This window comes from Alosa pseudoharengus, unplaced genomic scaffold (genome assembly GCF_046254945.1).
Source record: "Alosa pseudoharengus isolate Yale_2024_CS ecotype anadromous, Long Island Sound unplaced genomic scaffold, YU_APseudo_1.1 YU_APseudo_1.1_scf_21, whole genome shotgun sequence".
In the NCBI taxonomy this organism is placed as follows: domain Eukaryota; kingdom Metazoa; phylum Chordata; class Actinopteri; order Clupeiformes; family Clupeidae; genus Alosa; species Alosa pseudoharengus.
In genome coordinates, this window is record NW_027468674.1 from 33,566,302 (window position 1) to 33,592,778 (window position 26,477).

At 38.8% G+C, this 26,477-nt stretch overlaps 1 protein-coding gene across 1 annotated transcript; it reads left to right on the forward strand.

Annotated features, from left to right (window-relative positions):
- The first annotated feature begins 362 nt into the window (after positions 1–362).
- Positions 363–26,422, forward strand: uts2r (urotensin 2 receptor). Its single transcript, XM_076299053.1, has 3 exons — positions 363–783; positions 2,438–3,529; positions 24,894–26,422. The coding sequence occupies exon 2, from the start codon at positions 2,440–2,442 to the stop codon at positions 3,526–3,528; it is 1,089 nt and encodes a 362-aa protein (XP_076155168.1). The 5' UTR covers positions 363–783; positions 2,438–2,439; the 3' UTR covers position 3,529; positions 24,894–26,422.
- Positions 26,423–26,477: the final 55 nt, after the last annotated feature.

Sequence of the window (26,477 nt, forward strand, 5' to 3'; positions counted from 1 at the left end):
CCTATTGCCTAATAAAGAAGAAAATGCAGCCAGATAGTTTAACAAAAAAACATTTTTGACCCTTGGCAACCATTATATCCACATTGTGGTGTGTGGCTACACTATTCCAGTACTGTAATCCATCTAATCATGAAAAAGAGTACTACAAGCTGCTCTACAAACAGGAGCAGTAAGATAGGCTTCTATCATTTTCTTGCATAGTTCCCTCTGATCCTTGGCCCCTTTTCCTCCAACCCACTCTTTCTTTTTGTCCCTCTCTTGTTTCTTCCCACCCTCCTTTCCCCTCCCACTTTAGACTTGCAAGAGCTGCAGCCTGTCAAATCCCTTCCTTAACACAACAGCGATTGTTGCCTGTAGAACAGTTTCCCAAACCCAGCTGTTAGTGAGAGTAGCTTGTAGTTGACAGGATGTTAGTAAATTCCTCAGCAAATGTTCATTTTTTATAGGTATCTATTACACAGAGACCCTTTCATCAAGACTTAATTGGAAGGTTTTTATACTGAATGGAAAATACTTGCTATCTACAATGCAGAATCATATCTAAGGCTGTCCTGTACCTTTATTCTGGCAAATCCATGTTGAAGATAGAAGACAACACAAATTCAAAAGGGAGATTTTTTGCAGCATTTGGATTCTGGAGCTCAAGATGCCTTTTATCACTGACTGTGCTGGATATGCAATACCTACTCTATAGATGAACTTCTGAGGGATTATAGAAATGATAGTGAGCATTTCATTCTCATTCATTCTGTAAATGCCCCAGTCCGTGGGTACAAAATCAAGGTAGGATATTTTCCTCTCTAACAAGCCGCTGCTGCCTTCTTTTATAACCTATCCTTCTCTATCAGAGCAGAGGAGGCAACACCATTAGATTCAGGTAGTAAATTCTCTCAAGTTTGATGAGTGAAGATGAGTGAATTCTCATCAAGTTTGTCCACACTGTTGAAAAACCTTCACCTTTAATCTAAGTGTGCTGTCTTTTGGCTAAGACAACATGTTATGAAAAATTGTATTAATACTAAAACAGCCCTTTATAGACCTGAGAAAAGTGATTCAGTCTCATTAGTTCTACCTGCCCTTCATCATTTTCCTCTGCCGTGTGTATTTTGGGGAAAGCATGAAATCAATACCCAAAAGCCCAAACCAAAAACCACAGGGCATTGCATGCCTAAATGATGTGCCTTTCTTTTAAAGGTGAATATTTTACTGTTCACAATGATGGCTTGTTTGTGCTGCCTGTGTAAGGGCCTTGTAAGATCAAACTAGCACATTTATTTGTGAGACTCACTTGCACATCTGCAGAATCAATTAAAAAAAATGTGCATAAGAAATGAAACTATTTGAAATGTCCATAACAGGCCAACTGGTGTGTTTCCTTTTTAGACCATACTGAGCAAAATATAAATAAAAATATAAAAGATATATCCAGCATCAGGTTGTGTCACTATTTCAAGTGGTGTAATGTAGTATGTGTGAATGAGCTTCTACAGCTAAGCTTTGCATTGTCCATAACAAGCCCTTTGATGTTTGTAACAGAACAGTGTCCGTACATGTGAAATACAGTAACAGTCAACTGCGGCCTCTTTGAGCTTAAAATCTTAAAATCTTTAAATTCATCCTGATTTCAAATATGTGCACACTGTCAACATGTAAACACAATTAATCAAATATACATGTCACATAAGTTTTCGTTCCCTTTTTATGAAGGAACTTGTGCCGATTCTCAGATGTGGGCAAGAGTATTTAAGATTTGAAGATTTCTGATAACATCAGGCACAGAAATTTGTCTTGCTTCCTTTGTTGTAAAGGAAACATATGTAGAATTATTAAATGTTTGCAGATGAGTTGATCTGTTTACAATAACAATAACTCCTTCAATATCTGCCAGAAAATAGATTTTCGTTCTATTTGTGTGATAATGGCATCAGATGAATTGTCATGATTAATACCACTGCAGTACCTTAAGGTTTGATGATTGGACTGATGGACAGTATTGTCCACTTATGTCCAATCACAACTTTCTTTATTGTTATGTGCAGACAACACACAGCTTTACATGACCTTTGGACAGGAAGACACTGAAATCTCAGCATATATTTCTACACACCTATTGTGTAACAGTGACTACCCATTTCATGCATGCCCTATTTTGTCCATTCTCTTTTTTGGCAAATATTCAGAGAAATTGCATCTGTTTTCTATTTCAACTGTATTATATACTGTCTTGAAAAATGTGGGCAAGGTATTTTTCCTCCCTAAAGGGCATTAGACATCATTATTATTCAGAATAAAATATAAATGTAATGTCTAATGTATTTGGCCCAAGTCATCCTGACTATCTATCTCTTCCTGATTGTTGATTGTTATTACTAATACAAACTACTTCTTTGGTTTGCTGTGTTAATTGTTGGTTTCTCATTTATATATTTTTGCACAGACATGTCCACTGTTTCCATTGAACCTATGGTGGGGCTGGCAGAGCCAATTTCTAATACTACTGACCCACCTCTGAATACTTCATCCCAGGATTCAGCAGCAACCTTCACCATAGGCACTGTCCTCTCCTTCATGTGTCTAGTTGGTGTGTCAGGTAACATCTATACCCTGGTGGTTATGTGCCATTCGATGCGCTCAGCAGCTTCGATGTACATCTACATCATCAACCTTGCGCTGGCAGATCTACTCTACCTGCTTACCATCCCTTTTGTGGTGTGTACACACTTTCTGCAGGGGTGGTATTTTGGGGATGTAGGCTGCCGGATCCTCATAAGTATGGATTTCCTCACTATGCATGCAAGCATCTTCACCTTGACTGTCATGAGCACCGAGCGTTACTTTGCTGTGCTCAAGCCCTTTGACACAGTCAAACGTTCCAAGAGTTACCGCAAGGCTATTGCAATGCTTGTGTGGGTTGCCTCTCTTGTACTCACCCTACCAATGATAATTGGAATCGAGCTCAAGGCAGTAGGCAACAAACACATGTGTCAGCCTACATTGGATGAACTCTCCTACAAGATCTACATCTCCTTCCTGTTTTGCACCAGCATAGTGGCTCCCGGGATGATTATTGGCTACCTGTACATTCGACTTGCTCGCACATACTGGATCTCCCAGACAGAGACCTTCAAGCAGACCAAGAAGCTCCCCAATCAGAAGGTGCTCTATCTAATCTTCACCATTGTCTTGCTCTTCTGGGCTTGCTTCCTTCCCTTCTGGATCTGGCAGCTTCTGGGCCAGTTCTACCAAACCATGAGACTTTCAACCAAAATCAAGCGCATCATCAATTATCTGACCACCTGCCTGACATATAGCAACAGCTGCATCAACCCTTTCCTTTACACATTGCTCACCAAGAACTATAAAGACTATCTGCATAAGCGTCAGAGGACCTGGACCACAGGTAGCTACTTCAGCCGGCGGAACCGCTTCCAGCGATCCCCTCGCCGCTCCCTGTCCTCCAGCAGTCAACAGTGCACAGAAAGTTTTGTGCTATCACATACCTCACGCACCAACAACAGCAGTTTGTAAGGTAGGTTCTACCATTTGGGTATTCACCACAGAAAACAACAGCAATAACATGATGCACTGTCATACCCACTACACTAATGCAATTGATATTTATGTACAGAGTCCTGTATACCATAATGTAAGGTATAATTTAAATAATAAACCCAATCTAAAAAAATATTTTTAGAATTTGGTACGAGGGAATAAACCTCTACTTTTTTAGATTTGACAACTCAGTATGCACATGAACAGTGATGAATAGCGATGCCTGCATATTCCAGAGTAAAGAGATACAGGTTCAATCAGAAGACCGGTCATGCCATATGCTGAGAACATTTTACTTTTAATCTTTTCGTCTGTATTAGCGGAAGATAATCAGTGAAGATAGTAGTTTGAGTAATTTGAATAGTTGGAAGCAAGAAGCAGGGTATAGGGGGAGTTGGGAAAAGGCAAAATGGAAGAGAAATAAATGCATAGTTCACTGAACCAAATGATAAGAAATATTGAAATATATGCACTTTGAATGTATTAAATGCACTGGTAGAGAAGTTTGTAATTCCCACTGAGATTTGCCATATGAGGCCTTGCACTAGGTTAGTAACAAAGCAAAATGTAAACAGCTATCCTATAAATGATGTGCATGAGCCCAGCTGGGACAGTGCCATGTAGCCCTTTGTTTCCCAATTGTTTTGTGAATTAATATTTTTCTCCTTTGTAAGCAGAACAGACTCACAAAGTCCTACAGCAGTCATTTGTCAAAGCATTTTACACAGATAAGATGACATATCATAACAGTCGGAATCATAAGTAGCCTTCTGTGGATTAGGATTGTTTTTCTGTTTGACGGTCCCATTTTAGAAAGAGGTTGGTTACTGCCAAAATCAATCATCATATGGTATTTTCTTAAGCTTAGTGTTTTTAAGCAATAAATCAGTATTACAACTGATAAAATACTAAGTAACAATATTGAATTAATCAAGGATGGAATAATATTTGATGGTTCTTTGCATGTCTGTATCACATATTTCCATCCGTTTTATAGGTTCACTATTTTGCATATGACAGCCAGCATAATGTGTAAAGTGTGTTAAAACCATTAACAGCCATTCAAACCACCTTCCTTGTCCTGTTGGCAGAGTACACAGGCTAATCAGTCCTCCCATGCAACCTAATTATATTTCCAGTCTTCTTTCTTCACCCTTTCTACTAGCTTTCATTGCTTTTTTTTAGAATGAGATTTTAGCAAATGATAACTCAGTCAGAGAGAGGGAAAAGCATGACTGACACAGAAAAAAGGCAGAGCAAATCAATAAGAAAATCATTTAAAAAGTGAGGGGGGATTTTTCATTATACAACCTGAAGGGTTGCTTTTCCTACTTTTCTATTGATTGCCTCAAACTAATCTAATTAACTGGAGAAAAACACTTCACAAAGCAGCTGACTTGATGAAGGGTGGGTATTATTCTCTTTCATTTTCAGCTCCTCAGAAAGGGTAATTTTTTCTAAATGTTTCAGATAGTAATATGATTTATTAACCTTGCGTTGCCTGCATGTAATAGATAATAGATTATTATATAATTGTGGTTATTATTATTAGGATTATTATTAATAATACTATTAATATTAGTATTATTATATGTAGCAGATTCTTTACAACACATTGTTTATCATCATAATTATTATGGTTTTAAATTATATAAAAAAAAAAAAAAAAAGGCAACAGCTTGTAAATAATTAGTTTTGAGCGTCTGATATTATGGCGCACCACCAGACACAATCAAGTTAAGCATTTCCACAGCTATTATTAGGTTTCAAAAACAACTTATCACCTGTCCTTTCCACTGAAAGTTCCACAGGAAACAGGTCAGCAGAACTCAATGCTCTCCTCCCAGGCTTGTGTCGGTGTGTGTGTGTGTGTGTGTGTGTGTGTGTGTGTGTGTGTATTAGTCTGTGTATTGTGTGATGCCAACAGAGGACATATTTGCTCCTGTATTTCTAAATATAGATTTAGAACAAATGTAATTTTGTTTTAGAACCAAGCTAACACATAAACACACAGATACACACATATAGAGAGAACTAGAGAACTGTAATGTTTTGCACCAAATTGTCTTATGAATTATGTTTCCTGTATTGCATAAATCTGAAAAGGGAGGAAATCTCGATGTTAAAGGAGAGTGACATATTTCCTGGAAACAGGATTTAGTTAATCTAAATAAACTAATACAGTCGGCGTGACAAATCCTCTAAAATAAATAGAAAGACTAAACAAAAGAAAGAAAATCCAGGCTTTGAAGAAGAAATCCAACTCCAACATCTTTTTTCAAGACCCAGAATCTTTCCCACAAATGCCATTAATCAGCAGTGCAAGTGAGGGTAAGAGTCAGAACTAAATTTAGTCGTCAGGATTGGAATTACTGTTTCCTCACTTACCTCTGCAGTTACTATTAAGAGTTCATTTAGAGAAACAGATAAGCAATTTCAATTAATGTTCATAAATCATTTTTTAATTATGACTTAAGCCTACAGGTAATTTCAATCAAACCACAGGTGTATTACATATTTATTTTTACTTAATAAAAACAATTGATACATGAAAAGCACAATAAAATAGCATGATTTTTATTTGTGAAAATTGAGATATGTGTGCAAATTAACTGTTTGTTTATTTATTTAGGGTGGTGACACACACACACACACACACACACTCTACAGTGCATCTTTCATCTTACATGTAGTTTGTTTATTTTGTTCTTGTTGTTATTTATTGTTATTTGTATGAATATCTGCTTATTTCTATACATTTGTACCGTAAACTCCAAATAATAGCCCAGGCTTTTATTTTCCCAAATCGCCAAACTGCACTGGCTAGTATTAGAGACAGGCGTCTATATGAGACAGGTCTTTAATTCCCTTTACACAAAACTTTTCCTCTGCAAAGATGGAAAATATTATTGAATTAATTATTTCAAACACACTGAATGTCTACCCATATGACTAGGCTATCCGATGACAATTACGGATCATCATTCATTTAGTGTTAGATGTTGTTCATTGAGTGAGATAAGATCCAAATAGCGGGGATAGCCAGAACATGAAACATGTTTTGATCAAACGTAATTTACAAAAAGATCGTATCACACTGAAAGCTCATATTTTGTCACTAGCAACCTATATCTGTTCTCTGTCAAATACAGTTGCATTTTCAGCCTTGACCAAAACCGTTCAGGAATTATTTATGCAAAAATGGAACGTGCATAATGTTTTATTCTCCCTCCTTTTCAGCACGAATGAAACAGCATTAGAGAGCATGAACCATATTGTTTCTCCCGTATTTTATTTGGCAAATTTGACAACAGTCAGATTACATTTCAAATCATCCTACTTCTTTCTCTTTATCGCCATGGCGGTACACATTTAGAATAAAGAATAACATTTGTGAACCCTTTTGTTTTGTTGCCAGCATAAAAACAAGCTACCATAGGCCTATCCGCAAATTTGAAAAAAAAGGGATGAATTGAACGAAAAAACGAAATTGAACGAAAAAAGTTATACAATTTGGAACTCTAGCTTTTCCCCACCGCAGTCTTTTAATGCCATCTAATCATAACGTTAGTATGTGAGTGCACCATACTGGCTTAAACAGACAATCTGACGGGTTTTAGAAGATTAAATACAACCCAAAACTATAAAACAGACCAGGCCTCTATTTGAGACCGGCCTTTAACCCAAACCTGTAGCCACACCAGGCGTTTAAACAAGACAGGCGTCTATTTAGGGCAGCCGTGGCTTACTGGTTAGCGCTTCGGACTTGTAACCGGAGGGTTGTCGGTTTGAACCCTGACCAGTAGGCATGGCTGAAGTGCCCTTGAGCTAGGCACCTAACCCCTCACTGCTCCCTGAGGGCCGCTGTTGTTGCAGGCAGCTCACTGCGCCGGGATAAGTGTGTGCTTCACCTCACTGTGCTAGCCTGGGAATACCCATATGAACTTTCGGACAAATTTGGGATTTACTCTGCTAGTTATGCCCCTGCTGGAAGTCGTAAGTGAATGAACTTTTCCAAACCCACTCCCAATTGTACAATTGTGAAGATCTGGGTGTTACCAGGGTAGTATTATGCAGGCAATCTGAAAAGGGAGGAAATATCGATGTTAAAGGAGAGTGACATATTTCCTGGAAACAGGATTTAGTTAAATTCACCTTGTTTGGATGGTTTTCATATCTTACATCCTGTTGATGGGTAATTCTGAAGTCCAAGTTCAGCTCATGTCCTTGATATACTCCTTTAACCTAAAACAGGTTCCAGTCCTCTTACTGACAAAGCTGGCAAAGAACATGATCTCATTCATGCTCAAAACGGTGCCATAGATACCCTAGATACGGTCACGACTCACGCCTCCACCTATCACACCAGTATTTAATCTACTACAATGTGTGTCTATCGTCTCATTCTGCTGCAAGACCCGAAACCTGTCTCCAACTAATTTCTCCTCAGTTGTTGTCTCTGCTCTACCTCTACCTACTAGTACATACTCTTCTCTAGATGAGGCCACAGAGTCACTCTGCTTCACGCTGAGCTATGATCTGGATAGCCTGTGTCCTCTATCCACCAGACATGCTCAATCCAACCTCACCCTTGTTAAATGATACCCTCCTATTGCTGTGCACCAATCTCAGAGCTGCAGAGAGAATGTCTAAAATCCAAACTAGCCAATGATCGCCCAAGCTCAAGGGCACAACAGTGGAAGCCAGGAATTGAACCCTCAACTTTTCAGGTTACTGCATGCTAGCCCAGCTCCTTAACCACTACACTACCATCGTACATCCTACATGGAGATACTTTTTAAAACATGACGTGAAATGGCATTTAGCTGCTCAACTTGCCTGTGCAGAGGTGTCCTGAGGTATCTCTAACTATTTATAAGGATAAAGAAGAAAGATTTAGAACAGTGTTTCTCAAAGTGTGGTCCAGGGACCACTGGTGGTCCGCGAGCTATCCCAAGTGGTCCGCAAGCAGACGTGGTAAAATATAATATAGATGAGTTGTTTGCCACATTGAACCAACTTGTATGTAAATCCAAACAGTTCTGCAACTCTGCCTATGTAAGCTATGCCAGTTTAAATCATATGAAACACTGATTTAGAAGAATTTAATAAATAGATTTACAGAAGGGGGTTGGGGGGTAAAAAAGAGCAGTATGTGTAAGTGCAGTATGGTAAGTCCAATGTATTTTAAAGAGTTTTATGTGTTCAGGATGCAAATGGCTTGAGAGAAGAAACCTTTCTGGTTTAGCCATGTGAACAGAGAACTCTCCACTGCTGAAGAGTAGACAGCCTTCAAAATGGATGTTGACACTTTGTACTTCCTACGTCAGCTGCGGAAATTCAGCCTTTGCCTGAATTTCTTTAGAATGTACTGGATGTTATTGGTCCATGTGAGGTCCTCAGTGATGTGCAAACCGAGGTATTTAAAACTTTCAACACTCTCCACAGGCTGCCCACTGATTGTAACCACTCTGCTGTGTCCTGTCCACCACCATTTCCTTTTTTTTGCTGACATTCAGGGTCAAGTTGTTGAAGTTGTTGTCTTCTCTTCCTATCCAAAGCTATCGAAAGGGCGGTCTCGAAACAGGTCTCTGAATTCCTCTCACCGAATAACCTCCAAAACAATCTGACTTCAACAACAGTCACTCAACTGAAACGGCTCTGTTATCTGTGACTGAAGCCTTAAAAGAAGCCAGAGCAACAGCTCAGTCCTCGATACTCATCCTACTCGACTTATCCAACCACGGCATCCTTCTTTCCATACTCTCAAACCTGGGCATCACATCTCTGAATGTCTCTCAGATTATATCCATATGCATGAAGGAACACCTCCGTCAGCTGTACCTCACAAAGACTGAACTGCTGATCCTCCCAATCAAACAAACTATACATCAACATCAACATTGATTGCCTATCACTTGCTCCTACCAAGATTGCAAGAAACTTAATTTTTATGATTAATGACCAACTGACCTTCTCTGACGATGTTGCCTTGGTTACCCAGTTGTGCTGCTTTGCACTATTCAATATAAGAACTGACCTATACCTAACTCAATATGCTACCCAATCTTGCCCCTCAACTAATGTCCTGCCAGCCTATATGGTGAAACCCTTACAGATGATCCATAATGCAGTGTCTGGTCTTCAATGAATCCAAAAGGGTGTGTTACCCTACTGTTCATCGAGCTCCACTGGCAAATCAAATCACTAATGCATTAATCTGCTGTGTGTCTTGGAGTTCTTTACGACAATAACATTCAAATGACTGATTAAAAATCCCAAGGACATTCATCCAAGCACACCAGCACAGCACATTGTGTTGCCAGAGATTTGTTGCTTAGATCTCACCACTAGGCAGATCACAAGCTAGACATCTTGACAGTGTGCTCTCAAAATAACAGTGAAATATTTCACAGTTCACTTTCAACCTTGTTTTTTCAATGACACGCCTACGGCGCGCAAGTTCATTTGCTATCTAGACCTCTTTATTTAGACAACGTGTGGGCATGGCGGGATAATGATAACTATGTTGGCCACAAACTATCAAAGAAAGTTCCGTTTCGCCTGGCACGGTGATGTGTCAAGTATAAGATAGGGCCCTGAGTGTTTGGAATCAGGTATTGAGGAGAGCTTGATATTGATTTTTCATGGGGCTCAAACCAGCAGTCAATGATGATGTACTAAAATTGTTTGTTCACAGATCTTGAAGCAAAGCCATCTTACAGTAAACCACTCTCAGCTATCTCCAGCCCATTTCCGATGAATTGGCCCTATAATCTCTCGCTTTCAGTACTTTCCAGTGCTAGTGGACAGCATGGTCAATTTCAGCACCTCAAATAGGTTTTTGAAAACTGTGTTTACAGTGACTTCCCCTCAGACTCCTCCCCACTGCCTGGATCAGGACAACCCAGGCCCAAGGGCCTAGGCACTGTTTTACTTATTCCTCACATCTACTAGCACACACTGAACCAGAGTCCAGCCAGCTCCTGCATTGACAACATTGCTATTCCTTTCCTTCCTATGTTGCCTAAAGGGCTTTTCAGATGGGAAGCGGTCTCCGTTCTCTGCCCTGCACTCTCCCACCTCGTCTGTCATCTGAAAGACAACTCAAAACTGAAGTGCCTCACCGCCACCTCAAAAGCTATCTTGGAGGCAGGCTGGCGTGTTCTCAATTTGTGCACGCAAGCATCACGAATGTCGGGACTGCGCCCGCCCGCTGTACCGCCACTCAAATCGTACCGGCCCACTGTACCGCCACTCAAATTGTACCCACCTGCCATACCGCCACTCAAATTGTACCGGCCCGCCGTATCACCACTCAAATCGTACCGGCCAATCATACTCAAATCATACCTGTCCGCCGTATTACCACTCAAATCGTACCCACCCGCCGTACCGCCACTCAAATTGTACCCGTCCGCCGTACCACCACTTGTATGGCGTTATTTAGCTGACTTAATTATGCAAACGCATAAATAATGAAAACAAGCGCAGATACAGGAATCGTCAGTGTAAATATAGAAACAGGGGTGAAAAATAATCTTGTGGTGAATAAAACTGTTATCACAAGTGTAACAATTATGATTGAGAGCACAGAAATGACGTTCACATCTGCCACTCACCAGGGCTGTCTCCTGCTCGCTCTCACTTTGAAACTTCTCCTCGCTCTCCGTGTATTTTCCCAACCTGAAACACGTCATGGATTAAGGCTCAACCAGACACCCATCAATCGATATGGCGAGTTCAAGTGCACCAGGTGCTTCTGCTTCACAATAACAGGTGCTATTGATGTTTAGTTCAGTTAGGCTATATACTATTAATCTGACCCGACTTTGCATTCAAGTAATTTTTCCTCTATAGGAGGTCCGAATTTCCGAATATCCGATGTGGCATGAAGGCGGCATAAGTCAGCTAAATAACGCCATACACTTCTCAAGCAATTTGGCTAAAGAAAATGGTAATCAGTGCACGTTTCCATCCACTGTATTATGCAAATTAAAATGTGGGAATTCTCCTAATGTAGGGAAGAATTGTAAGCTGTGGGTTCAAAACGTGATAAAATATAGGAGTTTAAACCACCAACCTTAGTTGCATGACACCAAAAGCAAATAGTGAGTTAATAAATCTTCAAAGAAGATTTTATGCAAATTTCAAATTTTGGTTTCTACCAATTGACATAGATATATAGCTTTTTCAAGCTAAACTTCTCCCAAATTGTATTTAGTCTATTACTAATATTGGTATTTTTATTATTATTATTGTTATTTAGGCTATATGACTTCACTTCAAACTGTTAAGTAACAAAGTCCTTTTAGGCAAGTCCCTCCACTCGGCGGCCATTTGACGCTTTTTGGGCACTCGTCGGGCATCCATTTCGGCAAAAATGCGCGTGCGCAAGGCTTCACGGCACTTCACGACGCATTGGCGTGACAAACTAGCCCCATGCATTTCTATGGAGTATTTTTTGAGTGCTGTGTCTCCACATTAGAAAGTCTCTGGTACTAATCATTCGTTCAGAATTTTATTTATCAGTGCATCAATACTGTACTATTTTTTGATTGTGCATTTTTACATAAACACTGCGAGGCTATTTCTTAGAAGACTGTATGTTACCATATACAGGGTCAGTTTCTTTGACAGGTCTGATCTGTTGTATGTATAATGGAAATCGGTTTGTAAAGACCTGTGAGTGTGTAAACCTCACACCCTTAATCCTGAATAAATGCGCTAATGGCCCCTAACACCCCTGAGGTTTTCCTGCACTGCTTGCATGCCTAATCTCTTTACCTAGAGTGGCAAAGTTGATACAGTGCAGGACTCTCACCGATGTACTGGAAACGCTTGCTAATGAAACTATCCACCTAACTGAATCAAGACAGTTGACTTCATTTATAGCCTTGCTTCTTTCTTTGTTGCACACTTGTAAATACTTTCCCAGTGATCCTGGAAAGAACATAATGTTTCCCACTTAATTCCTGCATCTCCTCGGTTTGTCTCAGCTTGCTCCTCTTACTTAATCATGCGTATTACTCTGATTTCACTTATTGTCATTTCCAATTAAATGGGACTTGACAGTATTCTAGTAACAGAATTCTAGCTGATAAAAACCATCTCTGACCTGACATCAGTTATTAAATCAATGTATGGTGGATTGAGTGACTGGACCAAGGTGGGACATGCCATGTTGACAGGACTGGTTTTTAAATTAAAATTCAGACGCTTTGATTACAGGGTTTCCACCAATTGGCTTTCCCATGGCTCTTTCCTGGTCACGCTTCAGTAGAATAGTTGAAGGTTGACTCTGCCTCTAAACTGGCATACTAGAGACATAGACACGCACACACAAACACGCACACAGGACATCCCATGCCTTATTATGGTGTTTAGATAACCACTGATGTTTAGATAACCCAGTACATTGCCTTCCATGAGCTTTCAAATAACACACATGTAATCACTTCAAATAAAAGCATAAAAGCTTAATAAGCTCACAAAAAAAGTTACTTAAGCTCGTTAATGGATATTTTATATAACATAGATGATCCAGTGGGTTTGAAGAGGGAATTTAATTTTCAAAGACTGTTTTTTTTCTATTTTTAAGAAATATTTTTAATTTCTTGCCATTTATATTTGTTCTATTGAGTGACAAAAGCTGTTTCCTGATTCTTCAGTTTCTTTCTTCCTAATGACTTGTTCTAAGTCTCTCTGCTCATCCTATAGCCCATCTTCATTAGTTTTCGTCCCAGTAAACAATCTATTGTGAATGGAAAGGGTGGTCTGGGAAAGCACTATGGTGTGTCCCAGAGGAGCAAGGGAAGTAATTAAAGGGCCATGAAGCATGCGTTGAGCAGCAGACGGGGAAATTGTGTGCTAGGGCAGGGCTCAGGGTACTGCACACAATCCACAGGATGGGGCAAAGTGGGTGGCAGAACCTGTGCCTGCTCCCTGTGCGAAGAGCGTGTGCATCAATTCAGATCCCATGATAGTTGCTGTCTTCTTTAAAGAACATGTGGATTTGTAATCATTTTTAGCCCTCTGAAAATTGTCATCCACATTGTAGTAAACAATTTCTTCTTGGACATAAGGTGACAATTGAGTCCTTGGAGCCAAGCCATTCAGAATGGTGTCGGGGGGAAGCATGCATGAAAGGATTTTCAATGAATTTCACTTGGAGTCAGTGCAAGGAGGCCAGCATGGGGAGACAAGTTCATATCTAACTATTTTACTTAAGTGTTATATAGTTTGGTTTAAATTGAGAGGAATCAACCACTATAAATTCTTTGCGTATTCATGCAATATGACTGAATGTGTTAATGATAAATAAATGATAGTGATGTTATAGCCACGTCCTCTTAGTGTGTTTGAGCTGTTTAATCATTATGGCATGAGTTTCTGAGGGTGTGCGTGCGCATGTGCATGAGTGGTGTTTTTGGGGGAAATATGATATCATCCCCAAAAAATCCACTGCAATTTTCACAACAAGAGTTTGGTAATAACACATTGTGTGAGACCAGTCCCATAGTAACACTGGGAAGATGACAATCCTGTGGGATTTGGTTAAGTTCAGATTTGCTGAGAAGTGATTGCTGTGATAGCTTCAACAAGGTCACTAAATCCCACTTCCTTTCAAATTGCTTCAGATCCTGAGAAATGTTTGCCCACAGACATGACTCATATCCACTCCACAGAACCCTGAGAAATTCAAGTCTCCTTTTCTGATGAATTATCTGCTTATCAGCTGTCCTTTTATGAACCACTCTAAGAGAGAAAAGTTAGAATTGTTGCATTTTTTGCAACATAACTTTGATTGTTTGAAGATGGCATGATCAGGATTTCATGATTATTATATGTGGAAAACAGTATCTTAATTGTATTGTTGAAATATTATACATTTTATATAAAAATGGGATATCAGCAAAAATTATTAATAGTCTATTCTGGAGAATATACAGCTTCCCAAAGCATGCCATTAGTTATGTTTTAAATAGAATTTTGTAGCATTCAAGTTGTCTTAAAGGAATCCTCTTGTCTAAAACAGCCTATAAACTTTTGGATGATAACAAATGTACACCTTTGTGGGGACCAGAGTAGTTTTGAGTAAGACCGGAATATGTTTGCAAAGAGCCTTGTGAGCCATTCAACCCTACAGTACATCCCTGGGATCTGGGTCTAATTTGACAGGGTCTCATATGATGGTTGAACAGAAATGTGATACGGATGCTGCCACTTGTATCACAGCTTCCCCATTATAATTAAACTTCACATATAAAAAGCTAATGCTAAATTTAAATGTAATCCAAAACTTGAAAGAGCTTGATATGCTTACTGATCAAATATTTTCTTATGCACTTTGCAAATTTAAGGAGCAACTTTCAAAACAACTGGGGGACAAAAGCACTAATGAAATAGACTAATACATTCTTTGTGAATGATTTTAAAATGGAAAATTACAATAATAATGTATTAATAATAAATTGGCAAGATTAAATATTCAAGAAAATGTGTATACTCCTTCAATGTTCAGAACAAGTATTTTCCCAACTTACACTCTAAAAAATGCTGGGTTGAAAACAACCCAAACTGGGTTGTTTTCAACCCAGCCGCTGAGTAAAATGTGGTCCAACACAGCATTGGGTTATCTTAACCAAGCAAATTGGGTTACTAAATTTAACCCAACAACTGGGTTGACATTTAACCAATATGTTGGGTTATGTTGACACAACTGTTTAGTTAAAGTTACGTAACGTTTGGGTTATGTAACCAAATCCCCCCAAAACTACTGGTTGATTTTTAAAATACTCTGCTTGTACAAACTTGTAATAACTCAAAGTTTGTATTTACTTACTTGAAAGTCACACCTTCTGTTAACAGCTTTAGGCCTGATATAGACAGTCTATATTAAATGTCCATCAAAAGCCATGCAATGAAATAAAACAGTTAAACATAATTATTTATTTGATAGTTTTCTTTATTTTTGAATAGATAGCCTAGTATAAAATGCATGTGATACTTCCATGAAGGCAGGCAGATTCCAAAGTCCGTTTTGGGGGTCAGTCCTGTCAATCAAAGAAAAGAAGAGTGCATTTTAATCACGGTTAGCCTACAAAACTTTATATCAAGACGTGCATGAACCATTACCAGTGAATGATGTTGACAGACATAAAAATCCACCAGGAGACAAATTATTAGTGCAACACACTCGGAAACCATGACCACCTTATATTATGGAGTTGTAGGTAATACAAAACGTGCTTTTATGTCAGATGAGCTTGATAACACTAGCAGATAACATTACCATTAACGTTAGCCTAACATTAGGCTGACAGTCAGCAGTGCTAACGTTAGCTAGCTATGTTAACACATTCTTAGTGAATCCAAGTTAATGTTACCACCAAGAACCACCCAGTAAGTTACATGGCTATAATATGAGGCTACCCTGAATGATTTAATAAGATGTTGTTTGGCATGATTATTATCGTAAGTTACGTGTGTTGTGAAGACTGAGACTACTTCGACTGTGTTAGCTAGTTAACAAACGTTAGCCACGAAGCATATTTAATTAGCATAAAGTTTCCAAGTCTGCTAACGTTACCTACCAGCTGCTGGTATGCTAATTGTAGTTCGTTGTAAAAGTTTGTTTTGTTTCTGTTCAGCAGTTCCTACCCAGTGAATACAGAAATATGTTTTATGAGTCTGTCTTTGTGTAGATTTAACATTAACAGTAGCTAATATTAGCTGGAATGAATGACACCTGCTAACCTGCTTGAAGCTGAACGAAATGGCAGGCAGAATATTCCTTGATATCACGAAGGGTATGTCTCTGGGTGGACTTTTAAAATCCGTCTGGATAAAAATAAATAAATAAAAGCAGATACATACCTTCCGAAATCACCTGATTTCCATTGCATGTTGACAGCTGCTGGACTGGACGGTTGAAAGAATATGCCTGCCTGCCGATTTTTTTTCTCTCAACCTTCAAATAACTATGCAGCTGTGTTGAAGTCACCCTGGTGCTGGGTAGTGTACTCCACGTCAGGTGGGGGACAGGGGGGAGCACAGCCCTAAACTATCAACCCAGCAGTGATAAACTATCAACCCAGCAAGCTGGGTTACAGAAATGACCCAATATGAGTAAAAACAACCAAACAAACGACCCAACAGCCTCAACCCAGCGTTTGGGTTGAAAAAATAACCCAGCATTTTTTAGAGTGTAAGAAGTAGATATAAACCTGATACACAATGTAACCCATAAAACTTGTCTATACAATATGGTTAATTGCAGATTCATTCATTTATTTATTGCAGTTCTATCTTATGTGTGAATAAATGCCCCACAGTGTTGAGATTTTGTTGTTTTCTTTTCTTTAATCAATGTTCTCTTAGCCTGGGGGAACCCTATTAACTTGTTTGAATTTGCTCTGCAGATCATTCTGGAGACTTCCCCATTGAAGCCGATTTCCAAATTGCAAAAATCCCAGGAGCCATCTTACCTGTTTATCCGGCATGGGGCGGGCTTTATATGATCACAGAGAGAGGAGTAAAATTAGCAGCGTTGTTCAACTCAATCAACTATAAAAATGTAAACAAAGCTTTTTAATTATGTTTCAGAGAATCTGGGGTTTTTTTTTGCGTTTTTTTGACAAAATGGATTTTGGACTTTCATTAATCCCATTCTCAGTGACTGAGTTTTGATAAGCAAAAAATAAATTAGTTCAGGATCTTAGGTGACACTCATTTTTGCTTCAGAAAGTACATTAGTTAGTACCTATTATCAGCTGTTTCCATTCTTTATAGAGAGTTTCTATTGCATTTCCAGCAGTTACGCCAGCCGGCTAAGCCCATTTAGCTAATCAAATCTAGAGAAATATAAGCTTCTGTTCTAAATACTCAAATATGTATGTAGAAAGGTGGCAATTAGTTTATTCAATTTATTTATAGACACTGGCACCTAAAAGAGACAAATACTAAAGAAACCTAGCTTAAAATGCAAAATTCACAAAATGTTCGTATTCAGCAGACCAAAATTATGGGAAATGTAAATCGTAAATCAGGTATACTTGGGTATATAAAGAATTTGGTCTCTGAATTTATCCCATTTGTGAATTAGTGAACACACAGAGCACACACTTACCCTCGAGCAGTGAGCTGCCTTGCTACAGAATGCTTGGGAAACAGTGAGGGGTTAGGTGCCTTGCTCAAGGGCACTTCAGCTATGGATGTGGGCATGGGAGAGTGCTCAACCACTTCCCCCACCCACATTTTTCCTACTGGTCGGGGATCGAACCGGCAACCCTTCGGTTCCATAACCTAAGCTCTAACCAGTACCTGTTTGCAGTTTTCCTCAAGTTCCCTTTTGTGAAAGTCAAGTTAGCCTAGAATGTTAATTATCTGGGTAACACTTCATAATAAGGTGCCATAATAAATAGCAAACTAGTAATTACCTAACCCTTTGTTAATATTTGTTAATTGTTACTAAAATATCTATTTGGCACAAGTTAATAGTTTTTTCATCATTAATTAAATATTAGTTCTTTGCATAAAATATGGATGTTAATGTTTTATCAAATATATTAACTAATATTGTATTAATATTTGTTAATAGTTAACTAAATGTCTTTTTGGTACTAATTAAGTTATTTCTTACATCATTTAAATGTTTATTTACAAATTATATGTTAATAGATAAGTTAATTACATATTATTATTTAACTAATTGTTATTCAACTGTGCTTCTGCCTATCCCAATATGAACCACTGCCCGTAGGACCCTTACAATAAAGTTTAAGCTTAATTAATATATTAGTAGTATATAGCTATAAGCATGGGGCACCTTATAATAAAGTTGGTTAAGCTTAATTAATATATTAGTAATGTATAACTATCAGTATGGGGAACCCTTATAATAAAGTTGGTTAAGCTTAACTATTTGTCAGATGGTGAAGGGACTGAGACCAAAACTGGCTTATCACATTTATTCCTTTAGGAAAAGTTAAAACAAAACATGCCTTCAGGCACTGGCATACATAAAACAGCATCTGCACAAGCAAAATAAAAAGAAGTAGTTGAATGGGCTATAACAAAGTAGGGAGTGCTTTGTACAGTCAACCAACCCAATGCAAAGCATACCACTTATGATCGGGTACGGCAACAATACAAGGACAAAACGCAGCAGAGCTGCAGTATACCGTTTCTCCGGGGGCTCCAGAACACCAATCTCAATAAAGCTGCTTAATTACGAAAATCCCATACAAACACTAAACTACATTTCTAACTCTGTTACACCCACCTCCCCTGAATTTCACCAAATTCAAGCAGCAACCAAATAGTACTTACAAAGGCAAAAAGTACAGTCAAACACTAGACAGAGGGTCACCAATTACAGGACAGCCAACCTCAAAGGTATCCAATAAGGATGAAGTGGAAGAAGAGGTGCGCAAACTCTCACACAACCAACCACTGGCAGTAGGGTGCCTTATACACCCCACAAGACCATAAAACCATAAATTCCATAAATTCTCCATAAAGCTAATCAGAAAAGCTTGGACCACATAATCATGTTACCAAAAGTGTGTATGACCTCAACTCTAACTATGTCTAATCATGAAAAACCTGAAACACTGACCTGCAGATAGCCTGCATTAGACGGATGTGTGTGAACAATATCTTGTCTTGACATAGTTTGAAGCAGTCTGTCAACTGGCTTGAGAATGTGACCTGTACTATGTATTGCATGTAGGCCTACTAGGATTTTCAGACTGTGAGACATTAGCTACTGTATCAACATTGTTCATTCATGTCATTAGCTTTGTCTGTATATTACTAATCTGTGTAGATATAATATTATAATCTGTCTGTGTATATTACTATATTACTAATATATCAATTAAGCTTAACCAACTTTATTATAAGGGGCCCCACACTGATAGCTATTACTAATATATTAATTAAGCAACCAACTTTATTGGAAGGGTCCTATGAGGAGTGGTTCATAATGAGATAGGCAGAAGCACAGTTTAATTTAGGGGCCGACGTGGCCTATTGGTTAGCACTTCGGACTTGTAACCGGAGGGTTGCCGGTTCGAACCCCGACCAGTAGGCACGGCTGAAGTGCCCTTGAGCAAGGCACCTAACCCCTACTGCTCCCCGAGCGCCGCTGTTGTTGCAGGCAGCTCACTGCGCCGGGATTAGTGTGTGCTTCACCTCACTGTGTGCTGTGTGTGTTTCACTAATTCATGGATTGGGATAAATGCAGAGACCAAATTTCCCTCACGGGAAAAAGAGTATCAAAAGAGTATATATATATACTTGTTCTGCCCTGAAGGGCGCGCTTGCTTTAGCCTACATAGCCTAGCCTATTTGTTATTGTTCATCGTGGCATTTGTTGAGAAACATAGCCTAGTTCGCAACAACACACGTTGAACTTGATTCAAACATTCTTTAGAACACAGCTGATCAACCGTCTGCTTTCACTTTTGAATGAAGTTCCAGTTCTTGCGTAGTGATATGAAATACCTGAAGTAGAAGCACAAACTCCGTTGCCATTGACAGCAGTAATTATATGTTTGCAGCTGTAATTACATGAAAATATTTTACCGTAGAACTTTGGGAAAGCCCATTCAAGTCAATGGAGCGTTCTACTTGCCTTGTGAAGAGCCATGTCATTCACTTTTATATTAACCTATAGTTTGTAAATAAACATTTAACATTTCAATTATGTAAGAAATAACTGTTAATTAGTGTCAAAAAGACATTTAGTTAACTATTAACAAATATTATATAAAGTTATCAGACCTCTGAAAGTTGGGAAGGCCCATTCAAGTTAATGGAGCATTCTACTGCATTAAGAGACATGTAATAATTGACATTAACAACTTCTTCTCACATCTCACATCAAAAATGGTAATAAGACTAATGGAAAATGAAATGTGCCGATTTTCTAGGCTGATTTGACATAGAACTATACTCTCATGTTTCTCAAGGACTTTGCCCTTTTCCCATCATTTCAATGAGGCACATAGTAACCCAGGAGTAATTCTATCAACAGATGGTAAACAGATGTTTATCTTAAATGTATGCCCTCTGGAAGTGACTGTTGAACAGCTGCTAAAGTTTGCTTAATAAGACCTCTGAAAGTTGTAGATATGGCGGCTGGCCAGCCAAGACACAACCACTGAAAAGAAAAACAAACTCACACGTCAACATTACCTTTTGTCTTTAATATGGTAGAAATATTGTCTATTACCCTTTCACTCTTCCACCACTCCTCTTATATTTAGGGACACAAACATTCAGGGTCACAGTTTGAACTTTGTAGAGTAAATTATTCTTGAGATCGATCTCGCAGTATCACATCAGCAAATTAGAATACAATGAACAAAAATGCAAAATAGTGCTACCTTACTTTTAATTTACTTAACATTTGGCGCATAGCTTCTATGAGCAATATAGGGTAATCATCTCAGTGGTTGTAATTGCATATTTAGTACAGCGCTCACTTATGGTCAATTTGTCTCATGTGGTATGTAACTTGTTTCAACCAACAGAGAACTGGTTCTTGAACCGGTTCAGTTCAGAACAATTTTGAACCTTGGTGCTATCTATCTATCTTTCTATCTATCTATCTATCTATTTCGCTGACGCTTATCCAAAATGAGTGACTTCAATATTTCCTCCTTCATCACTACGCTACCACCACCCTCTATCTAGTGGAACAGCTCACATTTCCACCAGTTTTGAGAACAGAACCAAGCATTAGTCATTAAGAGAGGGTGTTGTGTGCATAACTGAACTGGAGAATAACATGGGCACTCAGAACCAACTTTTCAGGTTCAGAATTGTTATATTTTTGCTCCAAACAGTTTGACATCTGGAGCATGAACCAGAACGGAGCCGGTTCTCTGCTGAAAAGGCCTACAAGTGGCATAATAAATGAGCTCATGAAGTCTCATGAAGATCGGCCATTTTCAAGTGGTTACAGTTTTTCTCAGTCGCTTTGGTGCTTTTCTCACATCACTATTAACATTTGCACAGCAGTTAGTGCATTTCTCAAAACAATTAGTGCAAACTGCAAAACCTAGTGGATAGCCTGCAAAAGCACGTCACTTGCTCAAAATGGATAGTCCATTCATCAAAAGCAAGTATTTATGTCAATGAAACTGTCAGTGTCATCAAAATGAGAAGTCTTGACACCATCGTTTATGAACAAGATAGTCAAATGGCTTTGTCATGTTTTCATTATGACAGTTCTCTCAGTGTTTTCCAATGCAAAAAAAGGTCAGAACTCGGTGACACTATCTGAACATGCTCAAGACAGCATATAGTACTTGTACAGCCATTTGAAAACTACAGTAAAGTTACACATTAGGGGAGTAAGTGAGTACAAGACACTGAATACGTACGTTTTTACTGTATGCTCTTTGCAATTCTACAGCATTGTGACAGAATTTGATAACTAGTTCAACAATTTTGTATGTAAGGACTCAAGCAATGAAATGAAGACTATTAGTTTTATTGGGAACGACTATTCAGCATCCGTAAGTATAGTTAATTTTGACTGACATGACATAAGCAAATGATAATGTTAAAAAACAGCAGAGAATTGTATGAAAGCAACTGATACATGTCCAAAAGCATTTGCAATTTGTTCAGAGGAAGGAGAAATTGCTACTATTATGTGCACAAATTACTAAATGTTGTGGAGGTTGTACTAATAGTTATGAGAATTTTCATTCTGATCTGAAAAAAGCACCAAAGCGACTGAGAAAAACTGTAATATTAGCTACCATATTGACCAGTTTTTCAATGGTAGAAATGGAATGGTGACAAAAGCTTTAACATGACAGTAATAACATGCTGAAACAAACATTAGACAATAGGGTTTGGGGTGGCAGTTACAGATGGGAAAAATTGTACTGTTGTAACTTGGGACTGAATAAACTATGACACCTAGGGCTAGATTTATCAAGCCGTTTCCACCTGTTTCCAGGCGTTAATTGTTCGCAAAGACTGACGTAACCGATGCGAGCTATTTACAAACAGGCCTATTTACAGAAACGCAAACTGCCTGTTGCAGGAGCTGAAAATGGCAAATTGCGTTTTCCCGAGTCATGCATATGCATTTAGAGGAGGGTCCGGGGAAAGTGGGAGTGTCGTGTTAAAATGTAGAAGGAGAAGCTTAAAATGCGCCTAATTAGGTATTCCCCTGTGTTTACGAAAACTGCCCATGAAAGCGCATGTCTGTTTTGCTGTGAAGTATTTCCGCCTGGTAGAAGCAGGTGTTACTCATAGATAGATAGATAGATAGATAGTTTATTGATCCCCAAGGGACAACAAAATCGCGATTCAGAGCACCAGTTTTGCGTTGTACTTTATCCAAAGCAACCTTAAATTTCGTTGGGCTTTTGAATGTCTTACTTTCACTTTACTATAGTTATCCACTTCAACTTGCCTACTTGCTAGATTTGACCAATCTTCCATAGCCTACCACAAGTAGTTTGAGTAGAACAACGGCTCTTCATTATCTCCCTGCTTGTTGACATCTTATTATGTATTGGATTAATGTTTCATGATCACTAAATGTTTGATTCGTTTTAATGTTGTCATCAGCAAACTTCATTCAACTGCGCTTGTGATTGAAGTATGCCGTTCAGTTGTGGATGCTCGTAAATTGCGGTAGAGGGCGGAGAAAGGTTAGTTACCAGATGAGCTGCTGGCTTGATAAATACTGTGCACAGTGAGGAAGCACAATGTGCGCTAATATCGAACTTGCAGACGCAGCGCAAACTGCAATAGTGTTAGTAAATCTACCCCTCAGTGTAGCAATCTAGAATACTGCAATTTTGTTCTTTATTTACATGCAAGGTAATCAGACTGGTATGGCTTAGGTTTGACATAGGGACTTAAAGGTTTTGCCAATTTTTACATTACAATATATGTGCATACAGTGAATCAGCAGGCCAAGAAAATAATACTGCTGACTGGTGGTTGCTGGTGGTACTAGCAGTAAGGCTTGTCCCTTTCAATGCAAAGTGCTTTTGGTACGTAGAGAAATGCAATGTGCTATTGTTGTTGTTGGTAAGGAGGAGAACAAAGTCAAAAGTATCAAACATGCTGGTAAATAGACATACAGTATGAAATATGCCTATGCCATAAGGGAAGGGAAAATCCTTGATCATTCAGCAGATTTAGATAGCCATCTGATTTCATAACCAAAACATGTTGCTGAGCCTAGAGCTGCACAATTGAGGCAACACCAGATCATAACCTCTGGAGGCTTGTACAGTGGGCACAAAGCATGAGGGGTACACCGTGCCATGTACTTTTCTTCATACCCTGACATGCCCGGCTCTAGACTATGGTAAATCTGAAGTTATCAGACCATCATGACCTTTTTACCATTGCACCACAGTCCAATTGGTATGCCCTCTAGCATATGAAAGCCTTCTTTTCAATTATTTTCACAAACAAGTGGTTTTGCTACAGCTGTTTTGTTTCAATTCAATGAGTCTGTGTGACATTGTGTGTGTGGAACGCACCAGTCATGCATAGTAGCCACTGTAAAAGTCTCTGGAGGCAGTGATCTGGGTTGCTTCGGTCTTTTCTTCCCTGATGAGATGTTCCAAGATGGCAATGCCAGGGTTTATCTATCTCAATCTACCTACCCGAAGAATCATTGAATCATGAATTAGCCATGAATTCAAAACTCAAAAATAAAACAAATGTTCTTGGGTTGCATAAAACTGATGAATTAGTGGTTCACCCCACATTTTGTGGTTCAAGACGTCCGACCTCTGAAAAAATTCTCTCATGTTTTTCTTATGTTTCCTCAAGTTTTTGATATTTTTTGATAGCGCATTTACAAGCCATTCTTCCATCCATCCCATACAATAATGATACACATTGGTCATTATGGCATCACACCGTGTAACCAAAATGTCCTGTTGCACTCTGCACATAAAATTATTTCACAGTTTAGAAATTCATACCTTCTGTGATATTACCTTGTAATTACCTGGCAGTATCCATGCAAAGTGTGAATAAACTGAATTTCTGTAATATTAGCTTCCACAAGATATGAATAGTTTGACTTTTATCATACTGCCAACTCATGAAACAATAGGTGTCGAGGACTACCGTAATAGGCAATGGGATGGAGGTATGATGGATAAAGCGACCTCATTCTTGGCTCAGGGTTTGTGACTTAATCAATTCCATACCACACTGAAGCAAGGTCCACCTCAGACAAATGAGCCAACAGGGTGGAAAGTTTGTGTGCGTGTGAGTTTAGAGCAGCAGATGCAGACAGCCTACAACTCTTGGTAATAAAACGATTTTTTTTGCAGGGACCAAGGAGAGACAGACTGCCAAACTCAGAAGTAAAGTTGCATCCCATGCTAAAAGAGGAAAAGTGGTGGACCTGATTCAACGCTCAATATCACCACAGCCTCATAGATTTCGGGTGCCTCAAAACAGCCAAGCATGCTTAGGAAAGGAAAAGTATTATGAGTACTGTCTTTGCTCTGCCTCCAGTCTTTCACAGAATTGTTACCTTTACAGTTGATTTGTGCACCTGACCTCCTCGTTGATGCTTGGCAGAAGTGTAATACCTCATTAATCTGTATCCACATTTTACTCCATGGTATTTATCTAGTAATGAATGAGCTATCCACACAGAACTAAGCCCCTTTTCTGCATGTTTTCAACCACTGATAAAAGAACAAAAAACAAAATGCATGTTCTTTGTGAGTTTACAAAGAGCTTTTTTTATCATGTCAGTCAAATGTAAAGTTTAAAGGTTTGTGTGCAATGTAAGATAAATAATTAAACAACACTCCCAATCTGCCATTATCTTTTGGCTCTGTAGTGCAGCACATTCTTTGCATGTTTACATGTAAAACATGCAGGCAGAGGGTTTCCTTGTGGTCTAATGCTTCTTTTTTTTTGAGAATCTGAAAAGTATTTCAGATATGCAGGATTATTATGTGCTGCTCTCACAATTTTCTACATATGGTCAAGGGCAACTAATGTGCTTGTATTTCATTATCTGTGTGACTGTCAATGCATCTTTCATCTTAGAATTACAAGTACCGGTATTCTAGCATTTCATGATGTGAAAATCTGATGACATCAGTGACTGACCCAATTACTAGCTGTTTTGATAGTGTTTTTATTCAAACAAAATTCCTTTCTACTTTGCACCACTGTGTTACACTTGTGATGAGGCTTTAATCTGTCAGCTGTTTTAGTAACTGTCTGTAATAATATACAAAAGATTATCAGGAAAAGCACTCTAATTATATCTAAGATATCATTGTGGTTTGAATAAACCCGAAGGTTGCAAGCCTCCCTGCTAGGCATCTTTTTCATCTTTTCCTGCTCTGCATTCCTGACTCCATTCATCAGTGGCACTGCTGTTTAGCTAAACACACGTAATGTAACTCATCAAGGGCCTTTTCATTACACAGACTCTCATCAAATGTGCTTGGAGGTGACATAGATGTAATGTTTTTAGTACAAGGGGGTGCCAGGAGCAGGAATGAGACCTCCTGGATAGACCTAAAGCCTGGTGTGACAGCTGCATTAGTTTGCATCATTTGAACAGTGCGTGCCACACAATTGTCTTTTTATGGGTCTCAAGGACCACCCTTATTAGCACTATGAGTTCATCCATATTGTTCATTGGTATCATAGCGGAACACTATGAAAATCTGAAGGAAATTAGACCAGAATATAACTAAAGTTATGTGAGTGGACACACACACGCACACAGATGGAAAGCCAGATGGACCTGATTACCAAACCCTCTGCCCCCTATTGGTTGGGCTAGAATCTGAAAGTGTGCACAGACTGCACATAAGACAAAGATGTGTGTTGTTTTACATCTTCTGCTTCATTAAATGAAGGGGAGACAAACTCTGTATAAATCA